This window comes from Jaculus jaculus, chromosome 3, assembly GCF_020740685.1.
Source record: "Jaculus jaculus isolate mJacJac1 chromosome 3, mJacJac1.mat.Y.cur, whole genome shotgun sequence".
Classification (NCBI taxonomy): domain Eukaryota; kingdom Metazoa; phylum Chordata; class Mammalia; order Rodentia; family Dipodidae; genus Jaculus; species Jaculus jaculus.
Window position 1 is genome coordinate 154,146,811 of NC_059104.1, and position 23,836 is coordinate 154,170,646.

Sequence of the window (23,836 nt, forward strand, 5' to 3'; positions counted from 1 at the left end):
TGGGCTCTGAGGCCCGCTGCTGCGCCTCTTGTACCAGAGCAGTGAGTGCGTCACACACACACAGACCCCAGGAGCCTTGCAGGACGCATGAATGGAGGGCGTGGCTGATAGGAGGACCTCAGCTGTCACTCATCTGGCCCAAGAAGAATCATGACCACACTCTCTGCGGTGGGCACCCAGGCCAGGGTTGATATGTGCAGCGGGTGAGGACAGAGGCTGTCTCTGCACCGTGGTGGCCACGCAGACAGAAAGGCAAGTTCCGGGCCCCTTCCCTCAGGTGTGCACCTATGACTTGGTAATGGTCCCAAGGGAAGAGAAGGCTTTGTCACCCAACCTACTCTGCTGATGCTGCACTCACAACCTGTAAAGTCACACGAACCCGAGCTGAGATGGCTCAGTGCTTGCTTGCAAAATCATGCGGATTAATTTCTTTCTTTTTCTCGCCCCCTGCGGCCCTTCTTTCTCTCCATGAAAGCATGCACACGCACGCTTGCGTATGCACAGGTACGCACACACACATACACACACACACATGCACACACATGCATGCACACACACGCACATACTGTAGCTCTCTGGGGAACCCTAGCTAATTCACGAGCCTCCTCTTTGCACATTCCAGGGAGTAATGAAACCCTAGGATGTGGGAAGAAGAACTCCTCCGGGCCTCAGCTTCACTCCTGAAAGGGAAGACAAAAGAAGGAGGCCTCCGTGCAAGCGGGACACAGGGCCTTGCTGCGCTCCGGGAGAGCGAAGCAGTGGCTTTATTCATTCCTGAATGAAAAGCAGCCCCAGTGTGGCCACCAATGGCTGGGGATTGGGCCCTTGGTTTCTGGAGCCTCACGCCGGTGAGAGGGCAGGTAGCACTTTGCCAGCACACTGGCCAAAGCCCACACGGTAGCCATTCCCCTGGCAGTGACCTGGAACAGAAGGGGACAGGGTCAGCCACAGAGCTGCAGACTTCCGGAGCGCTTAGCCACAGGGGGACTCAGGGCCAGGCCGGACTGCAGGCAGTCAGGAATGTCATCACGACACACACGTGAGAACAGACCAACCTCCCAGGAGCACCCGAGCCCGAGCCTAGGCACACCCCACAGTGGGGGGTTCCCAAGCGCCACAGCCTTCACGAGAGAGGCAGATGGGTTTGTGACCAGGTGGGTCCCCACAGCCCACGGGGCTTGCCAGTCCTCACCTGTTATGATGACTTCATCCCCATCCAGTAGGAAGGTCCTGGTCTGCCCATGGCCCAGATCAATGGCCTTCGTTCCTTTCCAGGACAGCTCCAGCATGGAGCCGAAGCTTCCAGGATCCTTCAGAAAGGGAAATGGAGGACAAGTATTCGGGTCTTGGGTAGTGCAGTGAGACCTGGGGGGCCCCGAAGGCCACACATGAGACCACTATGGAAATGCCCTGGGGACTTGGCGGGTGGGCCTTCATCCTTCCCTTCAAGGACTTTCCTTGTGCAGGATCCTGTGCATGCAGGGAGTGTGCCCTCTCGCTATGCAGGCTGCAGCTCACACCACCAGATGGTGCCATTCCCACCACCCTTCCACTTGTGGAAGAGACTGTCGCCTCCCAGCAGGCATCTCTAAGACCTCACAGGGAGGGACCGCCCCACATCATCCTCTCTGAAGTTCCACACTTCACCCCAGGGGAAGATGGGAGGGGGCAGCCATGAGGCCAAGTCAAGCTGAGGAGGAGGAGAAGGGAGAGAGAGACGGCCATGGCACTATGACTGGGTCCTGATGCTTCCTGGGGAGACAGAGCCAGGACCCCGTCCTCTCACTGGTCTCCGAGTCTGTGTGTGGCACGGAAGCTCTCCACCTCCAGTGTTGTACCATCTGCCCACCTAGAGCTTGAGCCCGTGACTGTGTCTGGGACTTACCGAACCACTGATAGTCCCGGAAGCCAGGAGATCACCGGGCCGCAGGTTGCAGCCGTTGACAGAATGATGCGTGAGCTGCTGCAGCATGGTCCAGTACATGTGCTGAGGGGAGGGGCACACGGGACAAGTGTGGGTACCCAGCCTCCTAGGGCACGACACAACCTGCCCTCTCTGCCCTCGAGGCTCCACGTGCCCTTGTCACTGCTGCACTGCCGTCTGTGTGTGTCCTTTCAACTGAACGTTTACTCCTCTCGTGCCCCTCTGGAAATGGCCACCACCCATCCTCTTGCAGAACTACAGGGGTGGGGGCTGCCACCAGCTTCAGCTCTTCTGTGACCTCTCTCCTCCAGATCACCTTGTCTAGGAAACCCACGAGCTTGCCCATTGCTCTTCCCGTCTGAGGACACAAGGCCCACAGCGCAGAGCCTGGCTGTCAACCCCTGTCCCACCCAGCCTGGGAACCAGCGTGTGCTCTGAAGCTCGGTGATTCAAACACCATGTTGATGTGGGCTTGGAATGAGAGAGGCAGTAATGGGGAGGGCCGAGGCGCCATGTGCCCCAAAGATGTTCAGAGACAACACATGCCTTTGCCTTTGTGAGGACGCAGCTTCCTGGGTCTCCCTGCTACAGTCACACAAGCAGGCAGAGGAGCCTGCGAAGTGGATTCTGCCCCTCAAGCCCACTCAAGGCCCTATTCTTCTAACAGAACAGGGTTAAGTGAGAATTACAGACACACACACACACACATCATACATATATTTAAGTGGACTACATATATGTCTCTCTCTCTCTCTCTCTCTCTCTCACACACACACACACACACACACATTCTATGACCCAGCTGGATACACACCCACATAGAAATGTGCACCTCTGTACAGAATGTTGATAGTAACTCTTCGATGGCCAGAGAATGAAAGCAAGCAAATGCCCACCACTCACTGTGGAGTGCTGATGCTGTAGAACTCTATATGGCAATGAGAAAAATAAGCTCTGGCTACAAAGAGCTTCGCAGCTAAGCCTCACAATCAAAGTATTACAATGAAGAAGCCCAGTGGGAAAGAGCACGTGCTGTGATGGCCCCATTTCTACGAAACTAACAAACAGACAAAAATCAATTCTGGCAGTGGAAGTCTGGAGAGGGGACGCTTGTTGGGGGCAGTGATAGTGTGACGGGAAAAAGAGTAGTGGGCTGCTGGGGACCGGGAATTCCCATTTCTGACCTGAGTGCTGGTTGTTGGCTGCATGGACATATTCACTTAGTGTAAATTTCCAGGGCTGTATACTTACAACGGGTGCATTTATACCCATTGTACCAGTGTGTGCTGTTTCAATTAAAAATTCACTTTAGGGCTGGAGAGATGGCTTAGTGGTTAAGCGCTTGCCTGTGAAGCCTAAGGACCCCGGTTCGAGGCTCAATTCCCCAGGACCCACATTAGCCAGATGCACAAGGGGGAGCACACATCTGGAGTTCATTTGCAGTGGCTAGAGGCCCTGGTGTGCCCATTCTCTCTCTCTCTCTCTCTCTCTCTCTCTCTCTCTCTCTGTCTCTCTTACCTCTTTCTTTCTCTGTTGCTATCAAATAAATAAATAAAAATGAACAACAAAAAATATTCACTTTTTAAAAAGTTAGTCATGGGGCTGGAAAGATTGCTCAGTGGTTAAAGGCAGTTGCCTGCAAAGCCTGATGACCTGGGTTTGATTCCTCGGTATCCATGTAAAGCCAGATACACAAAGTGGTACATGCATCTGGAGTACCTTTGTAGTAGCAAGAGGCCCTGGCACACCTATTCCCTCTCTTTCATTTTATCTCTCTATTTATAAACTAATTAGTTTAAGAGATTAAAAAAAGAAAAAAAAAAAAAACTAAGTCACTCACATCAATGTAGCCTGGCAGGAAAGTCAGAGGCTTCCAACCACTACAGGATGTGAACTGTTCTCAAGAAAACCTTGAGTCATGTCTGCAGGTCCATCTTGAGGGAGTGCCATGATGCACACACCTCTAGAAAGGGACAGGATCATAGGACGCAGCAAGCCCTCAGGCTGAACTTCATCCCATCCCATAACAGATACTTTCCATGCTGGAGACAAAGCTTTTTCCTCTTCCCCGCGGACGGTCTACAAGCTCACCTTAAAGTTGGACCTACAGATGGTCGCAGCCTGGCTCATTCCTTCTCCTGTGGGAAGCAGAGAAGCAACACTTTTGAAGACTCCATTCCACTGCTATGTGGCCTAGGCTTCCCACTGTCTGATAGGATTTCATCTAGTTTATGAAGTAGCAATCTCAGAGCAGGGCCAGTGCTGGAAGATGCCCACTGAGATGATCGGGTCCAGGGGCATGCAACCTGCCACATTCTCCTTCCATGCACACAGCACACAGCAGCGACTGATCAGGACATGTGTTCTCTAAGCCCAGTGTAACCTTTGAATCTTTCTTAACACAAGGCTCCTGACCCGCACCAGGCCCCTGGAGACAGTGCAGGCTGAAGCCTACTCTCGACCTTGATCGAGCACAGCCTGCTGCCAGCACAGCCCCCTGGGTAGCTGGACCACCTACGGAGCTCCTGCAGTGATGGGCAGTGGAACAACGCACCGTTAACTCCAGCAGAACCTGCTGCTCACCAAACCCCATGCAAGGCACAGTCGCTTGGTTTCTGAACAGTCTGAGCCACTAAACTAGTCCTCAAAATCCAGCTCCTAATCTGCTTCATTTTGCAGAGGGCACAGAAAATTGAGGAGAACCAAGATCCAACAATAGGAAGCCCACTGCCAACCACAAGTTGTGCCACATCTGCCAGAGGCCATGAGAAATTGCAGAGGAAATGGTGACATGAACACGGCTCTTATGGCTAGCCTGACAACCAGCCCCAGGGTGATGGTGACAGATACAGTGATCAACTAAAACCTACCAGAGCAGAAATCCAGAGGCCACAGAGAGCTCAACACGACATCAGACTGCCAACAGGCCTGTCATGGCTCTGGGAACATAGTGTGTGTGTGCGGGGGTCAGGGGGAGATTGTAGGAACTAAAAGCAGGTATGAATACCCTGAGGCATGGTCCTCTACTACCCCCATGGTACTGACTGAGGCCTTACGACTCCAAGGTGAATGCTATTATCCCACTGAGGAGGGCCTCCAGGCTAACAGGAGCTGGGGTGGGGAATAAACGAGTATAACCTGTTATCATGCATACATATAATAAAATAAAAAAATCAAAAGAATCTAAGGGACTAGAGAGATTGCTTAGTCGGTATGGCCTGCGGAAGGAATGCCTAGAGAAGAAGATGGGAAGGCACTCCAGGGATATGTTTGTGCATAGAAGCACTGTCTGGAACATGCAATCCTGCCTGGCTCTAACCAGCTCAGCATGTCAGGGTGAACCCCTCTTCCTCTCTGAGCCTCAGTTTCCCAACCTGGATAATGAAAAAGTAGGACTAGTAGTTTCCCAGAGGGCATCATGGAGACCACAAAGGCCTTTTCTCCACGAAGCAAACTGTTCCTTGTTCCATGAGGCATGAAGCTTCGAGCTACGCCAAGAGGGCTGTGTGGCCTAGAGGGCAGAGCTTGTCCTCTCCTCCCGCAGGTGGGCCCATGAGATCAGGTTTTCAAACAGGAACCCCATGAAATCACCACACACCACGGCGTGGTGGAAGATGGGATGGTGGCAGATGTGAACGAGGACCAGGCAGACCCTGGCTGGGAGGCTGCAAAAAGAAGTCAAGCACAGGATGGGGTCCGGGACTCAATGCTGTCCCCAAGCAGTTGACAGCGCAGGCTCAATGTCTTTTCTGTACAAGAGTCCCATGCTGCCTAAAGGCTGGAGCAGATCCCTTCCCTGCCACCCAGTCACAGCTTAGGAGCCACTGGGGCGATATCATATGAGCCAACTGCTCGCCCCATGACATACCTTTCAGGGCGACAGACAGGTTAATGTCGAATGTGTAGGGCTGGTCGTGGCAGAGATATGGCAGGGGTTTGGGGTCCTGCAGGGAAGAACATCACAGGTGGGCTGAGCCACTGACAACCCCCGCTCCCAGGGGCACAGAGGGCTCCATATGACAGCAGCATTCTTCTTCAGGGACCCAATGCTGTGTTCGCAGACACTGTCTTTAGTAGAGGTCAAGAGGTCATATGTGCCAGACCTCAAGAAGAGAATCTTGGGGGAGGAGAGAACAGTTGATCAAAGGTCAAAGTGAGAGATGTCCTAGAAAGCCAACGGAGGTTGGCCTGAAGCAGAGGAGCTATGAGAGGCCAGACAGAAAGCACAGGCCAGGGCAGGGCAACAAAAAGGGACAAAGGACGCTCCAGAGGGCAGGAAGCCAAGGGCAGGAAGACCAGGCAGCTCCGTCTGGCTCTGGAAAACTGGGGGAGGTGGCTGATAATTACGCAGAGCAGTGGCTTCCCAGAGTGCGACACATAAATCATTTAGCAGGACGCGAGATCAATTTTGGTGATGTGAATAGTTGCACATTTCAGGCATTTCACTTGCAATGCTGGTGGGGTACACAGCTCCTTTCCCCAGTGCATTAAGTGTTAAAATAGAAGCTGCTTTAGAGAAGAGCGCCAAGTAACAGCTGGAAAGGGGCGCCGGTGGTGATGGTGACATCTGTAATACGTGGTGCCTGGGAAGAACGGAGGCAGGAGGGCCCGGCACCCTGTAAGGAGGGGCCCAGAGGAAGGATGAGGAGGACAGAGGCAGGTAACAGGAGGCAGTGGCCCAGAGGACAAGGAAAGGAAGAGACAGGCAGTCCAGATCCTAATGGAGAAGGGTGTCATGGTGGGAAGAACCAAGGAAGACACAGAAGACAGAGTGAAGGAGAGCCCCACAGAAACCTTCACGAGAGACTGGATTGCAGGGGGAGACTCTAGTCGTTTTCTTTGTTTTGAGACAGGGTCTCAAGTAAGTCGGGTGGTCTTCATATTCGCTACATATTGGAGAATGGCCTTGAATCATTGATCCTCCTCCCTCTGCCTCGTGAGAGCTGGAGTTACAGATATGCACTACCATGCCTGTCCCAACTTTGTTTCTAACAGAGCAAGAAAAGCGTGGGATGACACAGAGGAATGAGGAAGAAGAGGGGCTCATGCGCAGCATGGGGAGATGGTTCTAGAGAGAGTATGGAGGGACAAGGGTGGAGCCTATGCCCCACAGGGAGAAGAACTGGACACAGAGATATTAGAGGCCAGAAACAAAGTTGAAAGAAGACCTAGAAGTTAGGGCCTACAAGGAGGGCAGCCCCTAAAGTCAGAGTGACTGTGATGAGGCCTTGGCAATAAGAAGGTGGGGCAGGGAAGAGTGTGACAAGCTGGGGAGTGCAGAAGGTAAGAGCACCAGCCCAGTCCTGGACAGAGGAACAGACAGCAGAGATTGCACAGGAGATACCCCGGACCTGGGTTCCATCCTCAAGTGCACTCTCCAAACTGGGCTCCAGAGGGCACCGTTGCACAAAACACAATTGGATGGCAACCTGGCAGCCATTCGGTGTGGTGATTCTGTCTACGAGCACTGCTCCTGCCCATGTCCAGCTTGCCCTGGATTTGGAGGACCCTCTAGGTGAAAAAATTCTGCTTTCAGCAGGGATACCCCTGGAGCTATGGCTGCCTGGTCCCTCCTTCCAGGTACTCCACTGTGGGTATGCCAAGACTCAAGATTACTCGCACCCTGCCTCACCTCCAATGCTCAGTAGACAGTAGGATGGGGCAACAGGGTTAGGGAGGTTGTAGCAGAGTTGTGCTTACCTGTTCTGGGTTGGGTACCACAAAGGGCATGAGGGCATCCATGGGTACCACCCAAGGGGAGATGGTAGTTCCAAAACTCTTCCCCAAGAATGGCCCAAGGGGGACATATTCCCACTGCTGGATGTCTCGTGCTATGGGAGAAGGGCAAGCCAAAGTCATCCCAAGGTTATGTCCTCGCCTAGCCTGCCAGACTGCTGCAGGATCAAGGGGAAGGAGCTAGGGAAGGGGACAGAAGTCACTGGAGGCACTGCACCAGGTTGCAGAGAATGGCTAAAGGGTGGTAAGACATCCATCATGAGGGTGTTGAATGGGAGGGAGAGTCCCCTCCTATAGGATGGATGAAACCAATTTCCTCCTACACATGGTTGACAGGGTGCAGGACTCAGGCTCAGAGGCTGGGCTGCTGAGCTTCAAGTGCGAGCTCAGATACTGAGATTCCCCCGTGCGTCAACAGTAAGATGGGATATTAACGCTGCTGACAGTGTTTGCAGACAGATGGGGTAGGGCATCCGAGCCAGAGAATCAATGCCTGAACAGTATTAGCTCCTGTCAGCTCCATCCTTCTTCCACACATGAGGAGGCCGAAGCTCAGGGACACTGACTAGCCCACATCCTCAGAGCCAAAAGTCTATCTGACAGCCCTGAGACACCCCTGCCACGTTGGCCAGCAACAGACACAGGAAACGCTGTCCCAGCCCCTGGGCATCCCCTTCAGAGCAAAATCTCACAAGGAGGTGGGCCATCAGGCATTACCGCTCCAGTCGTTCATGAGGACCATCCCGAAAATGTGCTCGTGGGCCTTGGAAATGGGGATCGGCTCTCCGAATCTGTTCCCAGGGCCTACAAAGAAAGCCTGCCATGGGGAAAGTAGATTAGAAATGGAGTGGCCCATCACTCACAGTCACTGAGACTTGGAGAGAAAAGGGAAAGTATTTCCAAACCCTGGCCGGGGACCAGGATTTCCTCAAGGCCTCATATGAATCCACTGGGTCTCCACAACAGTAATGGCTCATAGACATGCTAGCGCCCACCACCTCCTAGCCCTCAGCATATCCCAAGTCTCTCTACTGTTTCTCTAGCTCCATGTTTTTGTGCTTTAAGATCTGACAGCTATGTGAGGCTTGTGACAAATGAAAACATTAAGTTCTGTCTTCATGGTATGAAAAATTGAAGGGCTCATTCTCAGAGCAACCGTGAGTGTTTGATGGGTGATCTCAACTGATGGGTGGACCCACCATCTCTGAAGGGATGTGTGACATCCGTGAGCCAACAAAACATCCAGATATCACTAGGGAAAACCAAAGCTACGCTTGGGAAACCAAAGCCCCAGTTTTATTTGTTGTTTCATTGTTTAAATCCTACAAATGTTTCATGAAGAAAAAAAAAGATTTAAAGGCACTATAGTATAGAGAATCTTACTACGTCCAAGTTCAGATGATTTTCTCCCTTGGCCCCAACATTCCCACACTGACCAGGCCAGGGAAGCTGAGTCCATCACACCCATCTCAACACAGAAAGAAGACCCTGGCTCCAAACTAGGGTTCAGGAGCTTGCTCTGATGAAACTCCTCAGGTGATTTTCTCCTAGAGTCTCCTCAGTAAGACTCTGAAGAAAGAGGGCTGGTAGGGGACCCTCCTGCTACAAGGGACCATCATGTCAAGGTCCATCCACTTTTCTCCTCATCTAAAGAAAGCACAAGACAAGAGGCTGCAAAGACAAGCTTAGATTCTCACCTTATGTTGGTAGGGAGGAGGCTCTTCCTCAGGCTCTCAGAGCTTTCCAAGGCATCACCTCTAACCTTCAGGCTGGCCATGGGAGAGGCCCTCTGTCCACTAGCCTACACTGCTGCCCCTGAGCCTGGCTCCGCCAGTCATGCCACAAGCCAGCAGAAGCTGAGGACACTGCTACGTCCACCCTCTCCTAGCAAGCTCTGTGCCCCACTGCTTTCCTGGTCCTTCCCCTTGTGGGCCAGCATCCCTCTTTAGAAGGGTAGCCCTGCAGCGTGAGAGACTTTACGGTGATCAGGGTTGTACACTGCACTGTGGACACACAGGCAATGCCACTGAAGCCCTGCATCATTTCTCACAACTGCATGTGAATACGATCTCAAAATAAGATGCTTAGGGCTGGAGAGATGGCTTAGCGGTTAAGCACTTGCCTGTGAAGCCTAGGGACCCTGGTTCAAGGCTCGATTCCCCAGGACCCATGTAAGCCAGATGCACAGGTGGTGCATGCATCTGGAATTTGTTTGCAGTGGCTGGAGGCCCTGGTATAGCCATTCTCTCTCTCTCTCTCTCTCTCTCTCTCTCTCTCTTTTTGCCTTTTTCTCTGTCTGTGTCTGTCACTGTCAAATAAATAAATAAAAATAAACAAAAACTTAAAAAAATAAGATGCTCAATTAGGTGTTGTTTCAAAGGCATTTGCTTGCAAAGTCTTCTGGCCTGGGTTCAAGTCCCAGCCACCCATGTAAACCAATGCAAAAAAGTACACAAGCATCTGGTGTTCATTTGCAGTAGCAGGAAAAGAAGCCCTGAGTGCTTACACACACACACACACACACACACACACACACACACACACACAGAGAGAGAGAGAGAGAGAGAGAGAGAGAGAGAGAGAGAGAGAGAGAGAGAGAATAGTTTTAAAATGCTTAATTTAAAAAGGTAAAAGCGGGGCTGTAGAGATGGCTCTGTGGTTAAAGACACTTGCTTATAAAGCCTGATGGCCTGGGTTTGATTCCCCAGTGTCCCCATAAAGCCAGATGCATAAAAGAGCACATGTGTCTGGAGCTCAGGTCTGCAGTGACAGGAGGCCCTGGTGTGCCTATATTCATTTTCTCTCTTTCTCATAAATACCTCACAGTGCCTGACGCTACCTACCCAAGACCATCATAGTAGGAGGGGAAGATCATGACATCAAAATAAAAGAGAGGGCTGGAGAGAAAGCTTAGCAGTTAAGCGCTTGCCTATGAAGCCTAAGGACCCCGGTTTGAGGCTCAACTCCCCAGGACCCACATTAGCCAGATGCATAAGGGGGCGCACGCATCTGGAGTTCGTCTGCAGTGGCTGGAGGCCCTGGTGTGCCCATTCTCTCTCTCTCTCTCTTTCTTCCTGCCTCTTTCTCTGTCTGTCACTCTCAAATAAATAAATAAAAATAATAAACAAAAAAATATAAAAATATATAAAAGAGAGACTAATTGAGAGGGGGAAGGGATATGATGGAGAATGGAGTTTCAAAGGGAAAGTGGGCAGGGGGTGTAATTACCATGGGATATTGTTTACAATCATGGAAGTTATCCATAAAAAAAATTTTTTTTTAAATAAGAAGAGGGGCTGGAAGAGATGGCTCAGCTCTTCAGGTTCTTGCCTGCAAAACCTAACGATCAGGGTTTGATTCCCCAGTGCCCAGATGCGTGAAGCGGTGCATGCATCTGGAGTTCATTTCCAATGGCTAGAGGCCCTGGTGTGCCCATTCTCTCTCTCTCCTCCTGCCTCTCTCTTTCTCTCTCTCTGCTTGCAAATTAGTAAAGAAATACATTTTAAGAAAGGGTAAAAGCTGCACCGCCGACCCAGCCATGGCGCTGAGGGAGTGAGGGCCCGGCCACGTGTGCAGCGGGGCGGGTATAGCCAACGCCCGTGGCCCAAGGTAATTACGTCTCGGAAGTCAACCCGAGCACGAACTGGCAAGCTGGCCCAGTCCTCCTGGGAGATGCACACCGATAGGCTTCCACAGCCTGGGTCTACATGTTCACCAACTGACCAACAATTCATCATGCCCAACCTTGATTTATGTGTTTCTGTCTCAATTCAGTATATGCTGCTGATTCATTTACCTTGAACTCATGCCAATGGTGCTAGAACTTAGGAGTGAACAAGGCTTACAGTATGTGAACCCTGCCCTTGGAGACATTATAAGCAGCAAAATCACCTCAAGAGCATTAAAATGTAGACAAGTGGCAGCAAACAGACAAGTGAGACAGCACATGTTTACAGGATGAGCCTGAAACGAGAACACTGGGAACATGTATGTGCAACAAGAAACTCATATTTTCAGGCTGGAGAGATGGCTTAGCAGTTAAGACACTTTCCTGCAAAGCCAACGGACCCAGGTTCGGTTCCCCAGACCCATGTAAACCAGATGCATAAGGGGGCACACGCATCTGGAGTTCATTTGCAATGGCTGGGAATCCTGACACTCCCATTCTCTCTTTCTTTCTTCCTATTTCTCTCTCTCTCTCAAGTAAATAAATAATAAAATATTTTAAAAAAGAAACTCAAATATTCTACTCCTTTGCTCCTGTTGACTAATATTGAACTTTCAAATAAATTTTAGCAAGTGGGGGAATTCACAAACACAGAATCAGTGCAGAATGAGGACTAGATGGAGACCCAGAGAGGTGACTCGTGGCTGGAGAGTGGACCATTCATCCCACAGTCAGCTGTCCCAGAAGGAGCTCTCCTGTCACAGATCCCAGTCAAGAAACTCTGTAAATGGCTCACCATTTCCAATTCCATGTCCAGGAGTTTGCAGGCACCATACACAGGCGGCTTTGCTGGAATGATATCCAAGAAAGGGGGCATGAGTGCCAAGCTGAGAAGCTCACAGCAAGGGGATGAAGCTGGCCACTGGCAGGGCCTGGACACAGAGGTCACTTACAGTTATCAGGTCTTTTCTGTCCCATGGGCCTTCGGATTGGGGTGCCAGACACCACAATGGAGGAAGCCCGGCCATGATAACCCACAGGTAAGTGGAGCCTGGCAAGAGAAGGCAAGTGTAGGAACCAAAGCTGTTACAAGCTGCAATCGAAAAAAACAGTCAATACACATGAGAATGGCTTGGGCATTACAACATGCGTCCAAGTGTCCACTGATGGACGGGGAAGTAAAAGGTGGAAAATCCAAACAGGAAAATGGTTCCGTTTTAAGAAGAAAGGGGGCTGGGGAGACAGCTCAGTTGGTGGAATGCTTGCCTCACAAGCATGAGAACCTGAAATCAGGCGCCAGTACCTACATAAAAATGCATGAGAGGAGGCATGCACCTGTACTCTCTGTGAGAGTACACACATATATATTCTTAAGCCCGAGGGTAACTTTACTCAGTATTTTATTTTTATTTATTGAGAGAGAGAATGGGCATGTCAGGGCCTCTGGCTACTACAAACTAATTCTAGACACATGTGCCACTGTGATATTTTGATTCAGATGCCCCATCATAAACATATGTTCTGTATGTTTAAGTCCCCAGCTGGTAGCAATTTGGGAATTGGAGCCTCCTGGAAGTGATGTATTCTTGGGGTAAGGCTTATGGGTGTTATAGCTAACTTCCCCTTGCTAGTGTTTGGCACACTCTCCTGTTGCTATTGCCCAGCTGATGTTGGCCAGGAGGTGATGTCCACTCTCTGCTCATGCCATTGTTTCCTCCAGCCACCAAGGAACTTCCCATTGAGTCTGAAAGCCAAAACAAACCCTTTCCTCCCATAAGCTGCTCTTGGTTGGTTTTCTTCTGCCAGCAAGGTGAAGCTGGCTACACCTAGCTATCATGTGCATCTGGGTCCTGGAGAATCAAACCTGGGTCCTTAGGCTTTGCAGGCACGGGACTTAACCACTAGGCAATCTCTCCAACCCGACGAAGTTTTTTTTTTTGTTGTTGTTGTTTTTTGAGGTAGGGTCTCACTCTGGTCCAGGCTGACCTGGAATTAACTCTGTCACCTCAGGGTGGCCTTGAACTCATGGCAATCCTCCTACCTCTGCCTCCGGAGTGCTGGGATTAAAGGTGTGCGCCACCATGCCCAGCCCGACAAAGTATTTTAAATAGTTGTTTTTGCATGAAATGAAGCTTGTGCACCAGAAAGCATCACTGAGCCATTTCTGAACCTGAAGCATTATGGAATTGGGATTTTCTTTCTTTCTTTTCTCTTCTTCTTCTTCTTTTCTTTTCTTTTCTTTTTTTTTTTGTTTTGTTTTATTTTATTTTGAGGCAAGGTTTCACTCTAGCCCGGGCTGACCTGGAATTCACCATGTAGTCTCAGGGTGGCCCCAAACTCACGGTGATCCTCCAACTTCTGCCTCCTGAGTGTTGGGATTAAAGGCGTGTGCCACCATTCCCGGCTTGAATTGGGGTTTTTCAGGTGCGTGATGCTCAGCCTGTACTGGAGAACGTGTTTGCAATGCACGGGACAAGAGTTAATTTCTAACACCCGCAAAACTCTGCTTCCCATGAATGAGAGACGTGAGTGCGCTGACCGCCGGTGAGGCGCCAGCACAGCCGAGAAAGAACGACAGGAACCACGAGCGGTTGTGCCTCTGAAGGGAGGGAGGGAAAGGGAACCATGAGTATGTGCTCACTCTGCTGTTGCTTTTAAGTTTTTAAATGTTTAATAAGTTATTTTGCAAGATTTGTGATAAAAAAAGAGATAGTGTAACATGCACCATCATGCACCGCCAGTGAGCTAAAGGAATCAAAACTTAGCTAAGCCAGCGAAATGCCAGCTTTGCTCATCTCCTTAATGCCGTCTCTCGGCTTCTCTCCTTGCCGCGGGCGGAGTCACCATCTGGAGGTTGGTGTCCCTCCTTCCTCTGTTTCTCTGTACTTTTGCACTCTTGTAGTTTTGCATTGCATGCTATACTATATTTTTGTTTTATGTTACCTATTCAAAAATTTTGTTTTCTAAATGACTGAGGTATACTTTTTTGTCCCATCCTAACAGGAAGTTTATAGCATGTATAGCAGTTTGGTTCCTGGCTCAGGTAATGGCTCTGGCAAGAGAATCCGAAGATGGAAAAAACACTCTTGTTTTTTTACTCAGGCAAATCAAGCTTTCTTTATAGCTTGTTTTCTGTCCAGTAATACAGGGCTGATAATTCTGGCCTGAGAAACCTCACAGAACAACTAAGAGGATCAAAGAAATTAATGGAATGGACCATGTCTTGGAGACTTCGGAGTACTGGATACATGTGCAGATTCCCATTCACCGGAACATTCTAAGTGGGAGAATGCTAGGATTTAACACTTACTGACAGGACTGATAGTCCACAGCACACCAGTGAAAGACTCCAGAGGACCAGAGTGCCTCAGCGAGTCTAATCTCCACCTCTGGTCTCCACAGCTGAAGAGACACATCCACAGTCCTGTGGCAGGCCCTTTTCCATGCTGAGGGTTCAAAAGCTAGTTTGCTTTAGTCTAAGGGAGGTTTCACAGCCCTGAGAACAATAACACATAGTGGAGATGGAGTGATGACTTTGAACTTATCTGAATATCCAGCCAGGACATACCAATTGGGCATCAGTGCATTCTCCTTGCCCCTGAACATGATGCCAATGTTGGTGGCATGCTGCCGAGAGGAATAGAAGTCCGTATAGTCTCCTGCAGAAGGAAGACCCAAGACAGCCAGTGACCCAGAAGTTGGAAGAAATTGGTTCCAAGGGTGGAGGCTCACACTCCTCCCTCAGCAACAGCACCAAGCACCGCATGAAACTACCTGGCTCAAGCTTTCAGAACTCCAAACCAAGCCAAGAAACAAGGAAGAAATAAGAAGCCCACATGTTCTGAATCAGAAAGTGGAATTTGGGCTGGAGAAATGGCTTAGCAGTCAAGGCTCTTGCCTGCAAAGCTTAAGGACCCAGGTTTGATTCCCTAGTACCCATGTAAGCCAGATGCACAAGGTGGTGTATATGTCTGGTGTTCATCTGCAGTGCAAGAGGCCCTGGAATGCCCACTTTCTCTCTATCTGCCTCTTTTTCTCAAATAAATAAATAAAATACTTCTTTCAAGAGAAAGTGAAATTTGAGGCATGAAGTGGTTGATACCACACCCCTTCCTGTTTGTACCACGCATAACTTGTGTGACCCCCCCCCTCACATGGGTAACTCTTAACACGCCATTGCTTAAGCTGCAACTTCTCCCTTCTGTCTGTTTGTTCAAATCCTGGCACCAGGCTGACATTCCCTTTCCACACAGCGCTCTCCACTCTTGCTACTAGGACCCTTCCTTCATCGAAATTCCTACGTGACCACTGTGGGAGTGGGCTTCATTTCCCACAATGCTCCAGTAATGCATGTGCAGATCTCTGCTAGGCTGTCACTACTCAGAGCAGCCCCAACGGAGCCTTCTTTTCATGTGACTCACCCTCAGGACCAGGAGCAAGACACCTTGTCCTTGTCCTTGCAGGTCCTAGGTGCTCAGTCAATGCCTGATGAGCATGAGGGGCTGAACTTGGAGTGTCATTAGCTATAGACACCCTCTCCCATTCAGGAATGCATTGTAAGATCTCCTGAAAAATATACTTGGGGTATTGCTTATCTCCCCAAACTTTCCACCCCCCCAAAAGAAAAACAAAACCAAAGCTGAGTACCCCAGTCCCAGCAGCCTGGAGTAGAAGTGGAAATGGGAAGGATGAGGAGAAAAGGCACAGTCTAGGAACAGCCTGAGCAAGGGTGACTGAGCTGTACTTGCGATTTCCAATCATCAGCCTTCAAAGCACAGAAATAACAGTGGAGATACTTATCATTAGAATAAGTCATTAACGAAAGCAGTACAAGAAACTGTACCATAAGACAACTGGGTTGCCAACAAGGAGCAAAGTGCACTGCCTGAAGGGAAGCAAGTGACGAGCCCATCCTCCAGGCCACTGTGGCCGAGCTGCTGGCACGGCAGATCTGGTCCAGGCAGTCTCATCCTCCCAGGGCAGGGCCATCTGGCTCAGCACCCAGGCATCTACACAAACAAGCAGCAGAGTCCCCATTGCTGATGGAAAAGGGAGCAGCCCATGCTTTTCCACAGGCTGATGAGCCTCTCCGAGCACCAGGCTAGGAGAGTGCACCCATGCCAACTTCCTGATTCGCAGTTCAACCACGGGACTGGCCAAGTACATGCACAGGCCCTGCCCTCTGGCCTCCTTTCTCAAAACTGCTTACGCGTGATCACTCAGAGCACACGAGTGCTTCTATGCAAGAAGCCATTTAGCTATTCACAGATTTAGACGGGCTGCCACTTGCCTAGGACAGCGGCCTTGAGACAACCTGAGTCACCGCTGAGCAGGTACTAAGCTCGGTCATGTTGGGGTCAGTAAACGATTCTGGAGCCCTCCCCAACAGGATGCAGGGACCAAGGCCTCTGACCAGTCCTCCAGCCCACTAAATGGCTCACACTGACTTAGTAAAGAGACAGCACTCACCTATGGTGGCAGGAAGGTGCATCGTGGCAGAAGCCTGGGAGATGAATGCGCTGAAACACAGAACCAGGGGCCTTAGTGTAAAGACAGCAGTAAAGCGAAGCCCTGCTTTAGTCATCTGCTGGTAGGCTCAGTCAGACCATGGCCAGAATCCTGCTCACCATTCTCAGTGGGCACCTCTAGGCTGGACTAGAGGAGGGCTAAGCTGAATAGGCCATACTGTCAAAGAGACCCTAAAACTTAAATGCCACTCCTAGCTCTACATTCCACTCCGGAAAGCTGACAAGGGCAGCAGGAGCTCTCATTTTAATATATATATTTGACAGAGAGAAAGAGGCAGAGAGAGAGAGAAAGAGAGAAAAAGGGAAAGGGAATGCCAGGGCCTCCAGCTACTGCAAACGAACTCCAGACACATGCGCCACCTTGTGCATCTGTCTTACATGGGTCCTGGGGAATCGAACCTGAGTCCTTTGGCTTTGCAGGCAAGTGCCTTAACCACTTAGCAATCCTTCCAGCCCTGGAGCTCTCAGTTTTAAAAATCAAACAAGGGCACAGCAGGGCACAGGGCACAAGCCATTGAGCCTTGCCTGGCAGCTCCAGTCCAGGAACTGAGGAATCCCATGAGCAGTGCCCTCCACCAACCTGCAGCCCAGCAGGGACTGAAGGCAGCTATCTGGCCACGCAGTCAACTAGTGATGTAAAGGGGAACTTGCAGACTCCCCAGGCCTGGTCTTCCCTGCTGTGCCCTTCCTTCCCACACGACCCACACTCTCCTCACCGCTGCCGGAGCTCTGAGTCATCTCTGAGCCTAGCTTGGTTGGCAGACAGCAAATTCTGCAAGAACGCTCTCGCCTCCTTCCAAGCAGCCTGACCCAGGCCCATGAAGCTGTTGAGGGTTGGCTAGGACCAAAAGAGAGACAGAGAAGATCAGGTAAGGGAAAGCTCTGGGCCATTCCTTCTACCAGGGCCTGACTTCTCTTTGTTCACTCTGACTCACATGCTCAGGGCCTCTGGTGTTGTCTTCTGTACATTAGGCTGGAGAAAGCTGTCACCTTTCTCAATGCTCCATCCCTTTCTGGACATGCGCCCTATGGTCAACACCCAGAAGCCACTATCTGGACAGTAGCCCATGAAGCCCTATGAGGCTGCAGCTGCAGGTGTCCCCAGTCCTTTGATGTGCAGGAGTATGACGGGCTAACTCAGCAGTCCTCACAAGCTTAGCCAGGAAGGCCCAGTGGAGACAGCAACGATGGCCGTCATGGCTCAGCATTCCAGCCCCAGCCCACACGCTGCTAAGCTGTGTAACCTGGGAAGATCCTGTCTCACCCTAGGTGCCCAGGCCCTCTCGCATCTAGTAAACTATTCTGATTCCATGCCAGCGAGCCACTGGGAGAACTGGTAGAGAGGATGGCTGCAAAACACCTAGCCCAGAAGAGGTGTGTGATAAATACCACTCCTGTGCCTGCCCACGTGTCAGGAAAAGGCACATCCAAAGAGTTGATTCCTGACAAAGACAGAAAGTCACATGTGGACTCCAGAGGCCAGGCTTGTTGTCCCAGGCTCTATTGCGCATGTGGAGGGCAGGATACCCATCCCATGAGGACACAGAAGCTAGGGCGGGGCTCATGGTTTCCTTCCCCTTGGGTCTGTCCAGGCTTCCACACACTGAGGTGCCAACAGCTCAGCGTGAAAAAGAACCAGTTACCCAAGATCTTCATTGTTGAGGCAACTGGGAGAGGCCCAGAATTTCAGAGACACTGACACATTGTACCTTGGGCAGCAACTTCCTCCCAAGTGAGGCATTTCTTTGTTCATTTTTTATTTATTTATTTGAGAGCAACAGACAGAGAGAGAAAGAGCCAGATAGAGAGAGAGAGAGAGAATGGGTGCGCGAGGGCTTCCAGCTGCTGCAAAGGAACTCCAGACGCGTGCGCCCCCTTGTTCATCTGGTTAGCGTGGGTCCTGAGGAACCGGGCCTCAAACTGGGGTCCTTAGGCTTCACAGGCAAGCGTTTAACCGCTAAGCCATCTCTCCAGCCCAAGTGAGGCATTTCTTAAAGCTCAGAAAATAAACAAAATTTACAAAAAGTCTCAGGAAACTCTTGAAACTCACAAGATCACAAGGCACTTCCCAAGGTTGCTGGGCAGAAGAGGCTCTCTGACCAGGCAATCTGCCTACAAGTCCTGCAGGGAGATTCAGGGACGTGTGCTGTGGTGGGTTTTTCGTGCTGCAGCTGCCCTGGAGTTATCCATGGTCCTGTAAGTAACCCCAGTAAACTCAGTGGCTCACCAAGCTGCGCTTAGGTGGAATCACTTCTTTGGTCTGTCATCATCGCCCTATCTGAAGGGAACAGATGTTTGTGTCCACCTCCCTAGAGACAACAACTCACTTAACAGCCCATCTTCAGCCAAGAAGCCACCTTGAAGTGTCAAGGCCACTCCCTGCCTACTGGCCCATCTCAGAAGAGCCTTAACCTTATCCAGGGACCACCTGAGGCTGAGAAGCCACTGCATCATTTGTAGTACGTGGCATCTCTGTATCGTACCTCATCAAAGACATTCTGGTGCTTGGAGAGGATAGGTCCGGTGAAGAGGTGCTTAATGGCGCTGAGGTCCAGGATCTGGTCACTGATGGCCACGCCGATCCGTGGCCTTGACTGGGAGGAAGAGACCACGGTCAGTTACAGCATACCTGGACATTCACTGGACAATCTACTGAGGGGCCCGTGAGTCCCCTCAGGACAGTCGTTACAGAGAGGGGACCAAAGAATGAGGTCTTCAGCATCCAGGACAAAAAAGAAAAAGAAGGGGGTGTTCCCTCAGTACCCCTTGGAATGGAGGCAACCTGGTGCAAGCTCCTTGTCCCAAGCTCCCAAGAATTGCTTGACATGTCTCCGGTGATGAGCTGCTCACCACCATGCCAGGCACCTGCATTCCTGTTCAGGTTCGACCCATGCCTTCACTCAAGGCCACTCAGTTGTGCTCCATGCACCAAGGCTGGACTAACAGCTCTGTCGTGTGTCTGATGCAGCAGAGTTCAGGTTATGGGGAGCTGCAAAAGTCACACTGATCCGACCACGTGAGTGAAGCTTCTTTGTACACCATGAAAATCCACCATTGGCTCGGATGAAAGTGATTTCTTAAATGTTTGGCCGAGGCTGGTCTTTGACCTCATGACCATGAGCGTGTTGACAGACTCTACTTCCCGGGGCTCAGTCATGAGATAGGCCTTTTGCCTTGGAACCAGCAGCTTTGCAATTCCTAACGGGTGACACTGCTGGCCAGCCTTGTCTCCACTACCTGCTTATTCTGGTGGGTTGAGAAAAGGTGGCCATCTCCTCCTGCATGCCTGCCTCCGGGTGTCAGGGGTAGACCACAGCCATACACTCTGGCCCTGAGAACTTGCCTTGGAGAACCCAGCCATTTTCATCTGTGTAACTCCCTAGGCCTCAGTCTCCCTCTCTGCTAGGAAGGACAGAGAACTAAGCCACACAGATCCAAGTGGTCATCCACTCAGGTGATATACATAACAGATCCTGGGGCATCCATCTGACGTTGGCCCCTACACCTTGCTGAAAGCAAGAAGAGCCTCTGTGATCTGATCACCAGTGTGGCTGCCTGTCTAGTCAGGTGCAAACAAATTCTAGAAGCTTCAGCTAAGTCACCGTATTTGTGCTCCAAACTGTGACCTGTGGAACATAAAAATGTCCGAGTTTTCTTCAGCTCCGGGGAGAAAGCAGAGCCTCTAGATTTCCAGCCTGCCTCACCACATTCATCGTCATTCATCACCCTGGACAAGCCCCTGGAAACCAGGACTCTGTTTCCTCTGTAGCTTGAGGCAAACAAACCAGGGAGGGCACCACCATTTGCTTTAAGAGAATGAGTGCCTGTGGCTTCTGTTCAGCACGTGGTCAACCTGACGCAAAGCTGACCCACCACCAAGCTAAGCAACATGGGCTCCAACTTGAATCCACCCCTAACTGGCTGTTAGACAGAAAGTACCATCCTTAGCCAGGGCTTCTTTTACTCATATAAATGCGGCCAATAATACAACTGTAGATTTGTCATGAGAACTCAGTCTATTCCTGTAAACCTCTCAATACAAAAACAGGTGAGGGCAGACACTATGGCAACACAGCATCTATGCAGTGTTTTCCCAGCACCAGCAATCACCCTGCAGAGGAGCAGCTTGGCTCCTGACCTCCACAGAATGAAAGGCCACACAGGCGTGGGGGCAGATAATAAAGGTGGCTGGCATATAGTGAGGAGCTCATTCACAGAGGAACTCTCAGGGTCCAGCAAGCTGATGCCTGAAGAGCAAGAGGAAACCGCTATGTGGAGAGAACAAGAGGAGTGCAACAGGCAGGAGAAGGGACATGTGTTACGGCCCTTAGGCAGGAAACTGCTCTTAGTGAATCTTGGAGACTCTAATGTAGCCAGTATGCCTGGATTTAACAAGGCCCTTGGAAATCGGCCTCCAGACTATTGTAGTCCCCATTTCTCAGAGACATGGCTCCTGTCTTCAGAGAGTATAAGGTATGCACCACGTTCAACCAGACACCAAGAGAGGAGGTCTCCTGTGTCACTGGATCCTCGACCCCTAATAAGGTGCCTGGTCCAGAGCTGAGGTTGGTAAGCAATCACTGAATAAGAATAAGTGAGAGCTAGAGAGATGGCTTAGCAGTTAAGGTACTCACCTGCAAAGCAAAAGGACCTAGGTTCGATTCCCCAGGATCCACTTAAGCCAGATGCACAAGCTGGCATGTGAGTTTGCAGTTCATTTTCAGTGGCTAGAGGCCCTAGATTCCCCTTTCTTTCTTTCACTCTCTCTCTTTCTCCCTCTTTCCCGCTGTGTGCGTGTGTGAAATAAGTAAATAAAAATGAAATATTATTTACAAAGAATAAATGATGGCTGGATTAATTCATTATTGTTCCACTAGCTGAGGGCTAGCTACTGACATCGAGGAAGGGAGGTTTTTCTTTGGCCACGACAGCTTTGTGGCGAGGCGGCCACCGCTACTGGAAGGGACAGTGCCCGCAGTGACCGATTCAGATGAGGTCCGTGTAGCTGGAAGGCCCTGAGCCTCTGGAAGACAAAGAGGCCAGCTCTCCAGTCCAGCACTCTTTTCAGGAATCCCTAATAGCTGTCAAGAACATTCTATCAAAAACACTACAGAGGCCGAGGAGATGGTTCAGTGGGTAAGACTACTTGGCATGCAAGTGTGAGGACCTAAGTTCCATCCACAGCACTCACATAAGAAGCTGCATGTTGGGGGCTGGAGAGATGGCTCATCATATAAGATGCTTGCCTGAAAAGCCGAAGGACCCAGTTCAATTCCCCAGGAGCCACGTAAGCCAGATGCACAAGGTGGCACATGCATCTGGAGTTCATTTGCAGTGACTAGAGGCCCTGGCACACCCTTTCTCTCTCTGTCTCTTCTCTCTAATAACTAAATGAAATATTTTTTTTTTTTTTAAAGCTCGATATGGCTGCACACATCTGCAACCCCAGCACTGAGAGAGAGGCAGAAGTAAGCAAGGATACACTGGTCAGCCAGTCTGACCCAAGGAATTAATGTCTTAAGGAAATAATGCATGTGCGCAGCTGCACGCGCATGTAGACGCCACCCAGAGATAACAAAAAAAGAAAAAGAACCTACAGTGGCCTCCAGCCACATGCAAAGGGATGCCAATTCCAGATGGCCCAGGGAAAGAAAGCTCAGCACTGCCTACAAAGGTGTGTGTCTGGCACTCAAACATCTTCCTGACTAACCCGCTGGTGTTCCGAAGAGGTGAAGACATCTCTGCTGGGGGCAAAGTATCAGAGGAGGCCAGAGGGAGGATTCTGCCTTTGGGAGGTGGTTGGCTGGCACAGGCTAAGGTGCCACACACCTCTATGTGGACAGCACTGAACGTTAACATGTGTTCTTGCAACATCTGATCATGCCTGCCAGTTGAGAAACGCACAAGTTGACTCTCTGGACCAAGGCAGTCACCACAGGCAGGACACAAAAGGGCAGGTACCAGGGTCCAATAAACAGACATGGAGAAAGGAACCTCCACTAGCCAGAAAAAGCACACCTCCTAAGCCCTACTGTTATTCGTTGTTATTTTGATGGTGCTGGGTATGAAATTTAGGTCACCAGGCTACCACTGTGCTACACCCGATCCCCAGTAAAAATTTCCTCACTCCGGTTGGTGCAAGCAGTGCTCCGAGTTCTATCTATGGTTTACAGAGCTGAATCCACAGTGTGTCGTACCTCTCAAGGTAGGAGCCAAAAACAAGAAAAAAAAAAAGCACAAATCCAGAGGAATCTACTTTTCTCACCAAAGGATCAACATGTACAAAAGTCAAAGTTCGTTTTTCTGTTCCACCGAAGTCAGCGTGGGCAGCCCATAAATTCTAGCTGGTTGAAAAAAAATAATAATAATAACCCTTACTCTTTGCCCGCATAGCTCTAGGCCAGGAAATGCAAGCGACCCTCGGAGCTGCTAAAAATACCGAGGTTAGCTGGCATTTTGCAGTTCTGGAGTTCAGAGCCTGAAATCTTGGAAGGAAACAGGCCATAAGACTATTGTCCCGTCCTGGGCCACCATAACCGTCCAGGCCATCGGACATCGCATTTCTCTCTGCGTCTGGCGCTCGCAGGGGGTCTCCCAGAGGGGTTCATTAACATGCACGGCTGGGAGGCCCCAGGCGGGGTTCTAGCCCCCAGGCGGGCGCCGTCCTCCGAGGCTCCCCAGAAGCCGCCCGGCCCCCCACCTCCCGCCGCTGCACGCCTTGCAGCGCCCCAGCACCGCAGCTCACGTGGCTTCGGGTGGAGAAGACGCCGTAGGGCAGGTTTTGCATGGGGAAGTCCGAGTCCTCGGCCACGGGAATGAAGGACATGCTGGCTGGCACGAGATGGGAGACCGAGCGGACGGCTGGGAGCTGCGGGTGCAGGAAGACTGCGCTCCGGGTCCCGGTAGGGCCCGGGCTGCCCCGCCCCCGGGACCTCCCCAAGGCGCTAGTCCTGTCCACCCCTCATTTCCACCGTCGCTCCC

At 50.8% G+C, this 23,836-nt stretch overlaps 1 protein-coding gene across 1 annotated transcript; it reads right to left on the reverse strand.

Moving 5' to 3' along the window:
• Positions 1–712: 712 nt before the first annotated feature.
• Positions 713–23,825, reverse strand: Fah (fumarylacetoacetate hydrolase). Its single transcript, XM_004658247.2, has 14 exons — positions 23,601–23,825; positions 19,339–19,449; positions 17,572–17,693; positions 16,797–16,846; positions 14,896–14,986; positions 12,281–12,378; positions 12,124–12,176; positions 8,378–8,477; positions 7,625–7,755; positions 5,793–5,868; positions 4,016–4,062; positions 1,886–1,987; positions 1,193–1,310; positions 713–920 (listed from the first exon to the last, which is right to left on the reverse strand). Exons 1-14 carry the CDS (start codon positions 23,679–23,681, stop codon positions 841–843), a joined length of 1,260 nt encoding a protein of 419 aa, XP_004658304.2. The 5' UTR covers positions 23,682–23,825; the 3' UTR covers positions 713–840.
• Positions 23,826–23,836: the final 11 nt, after the last annotated feature.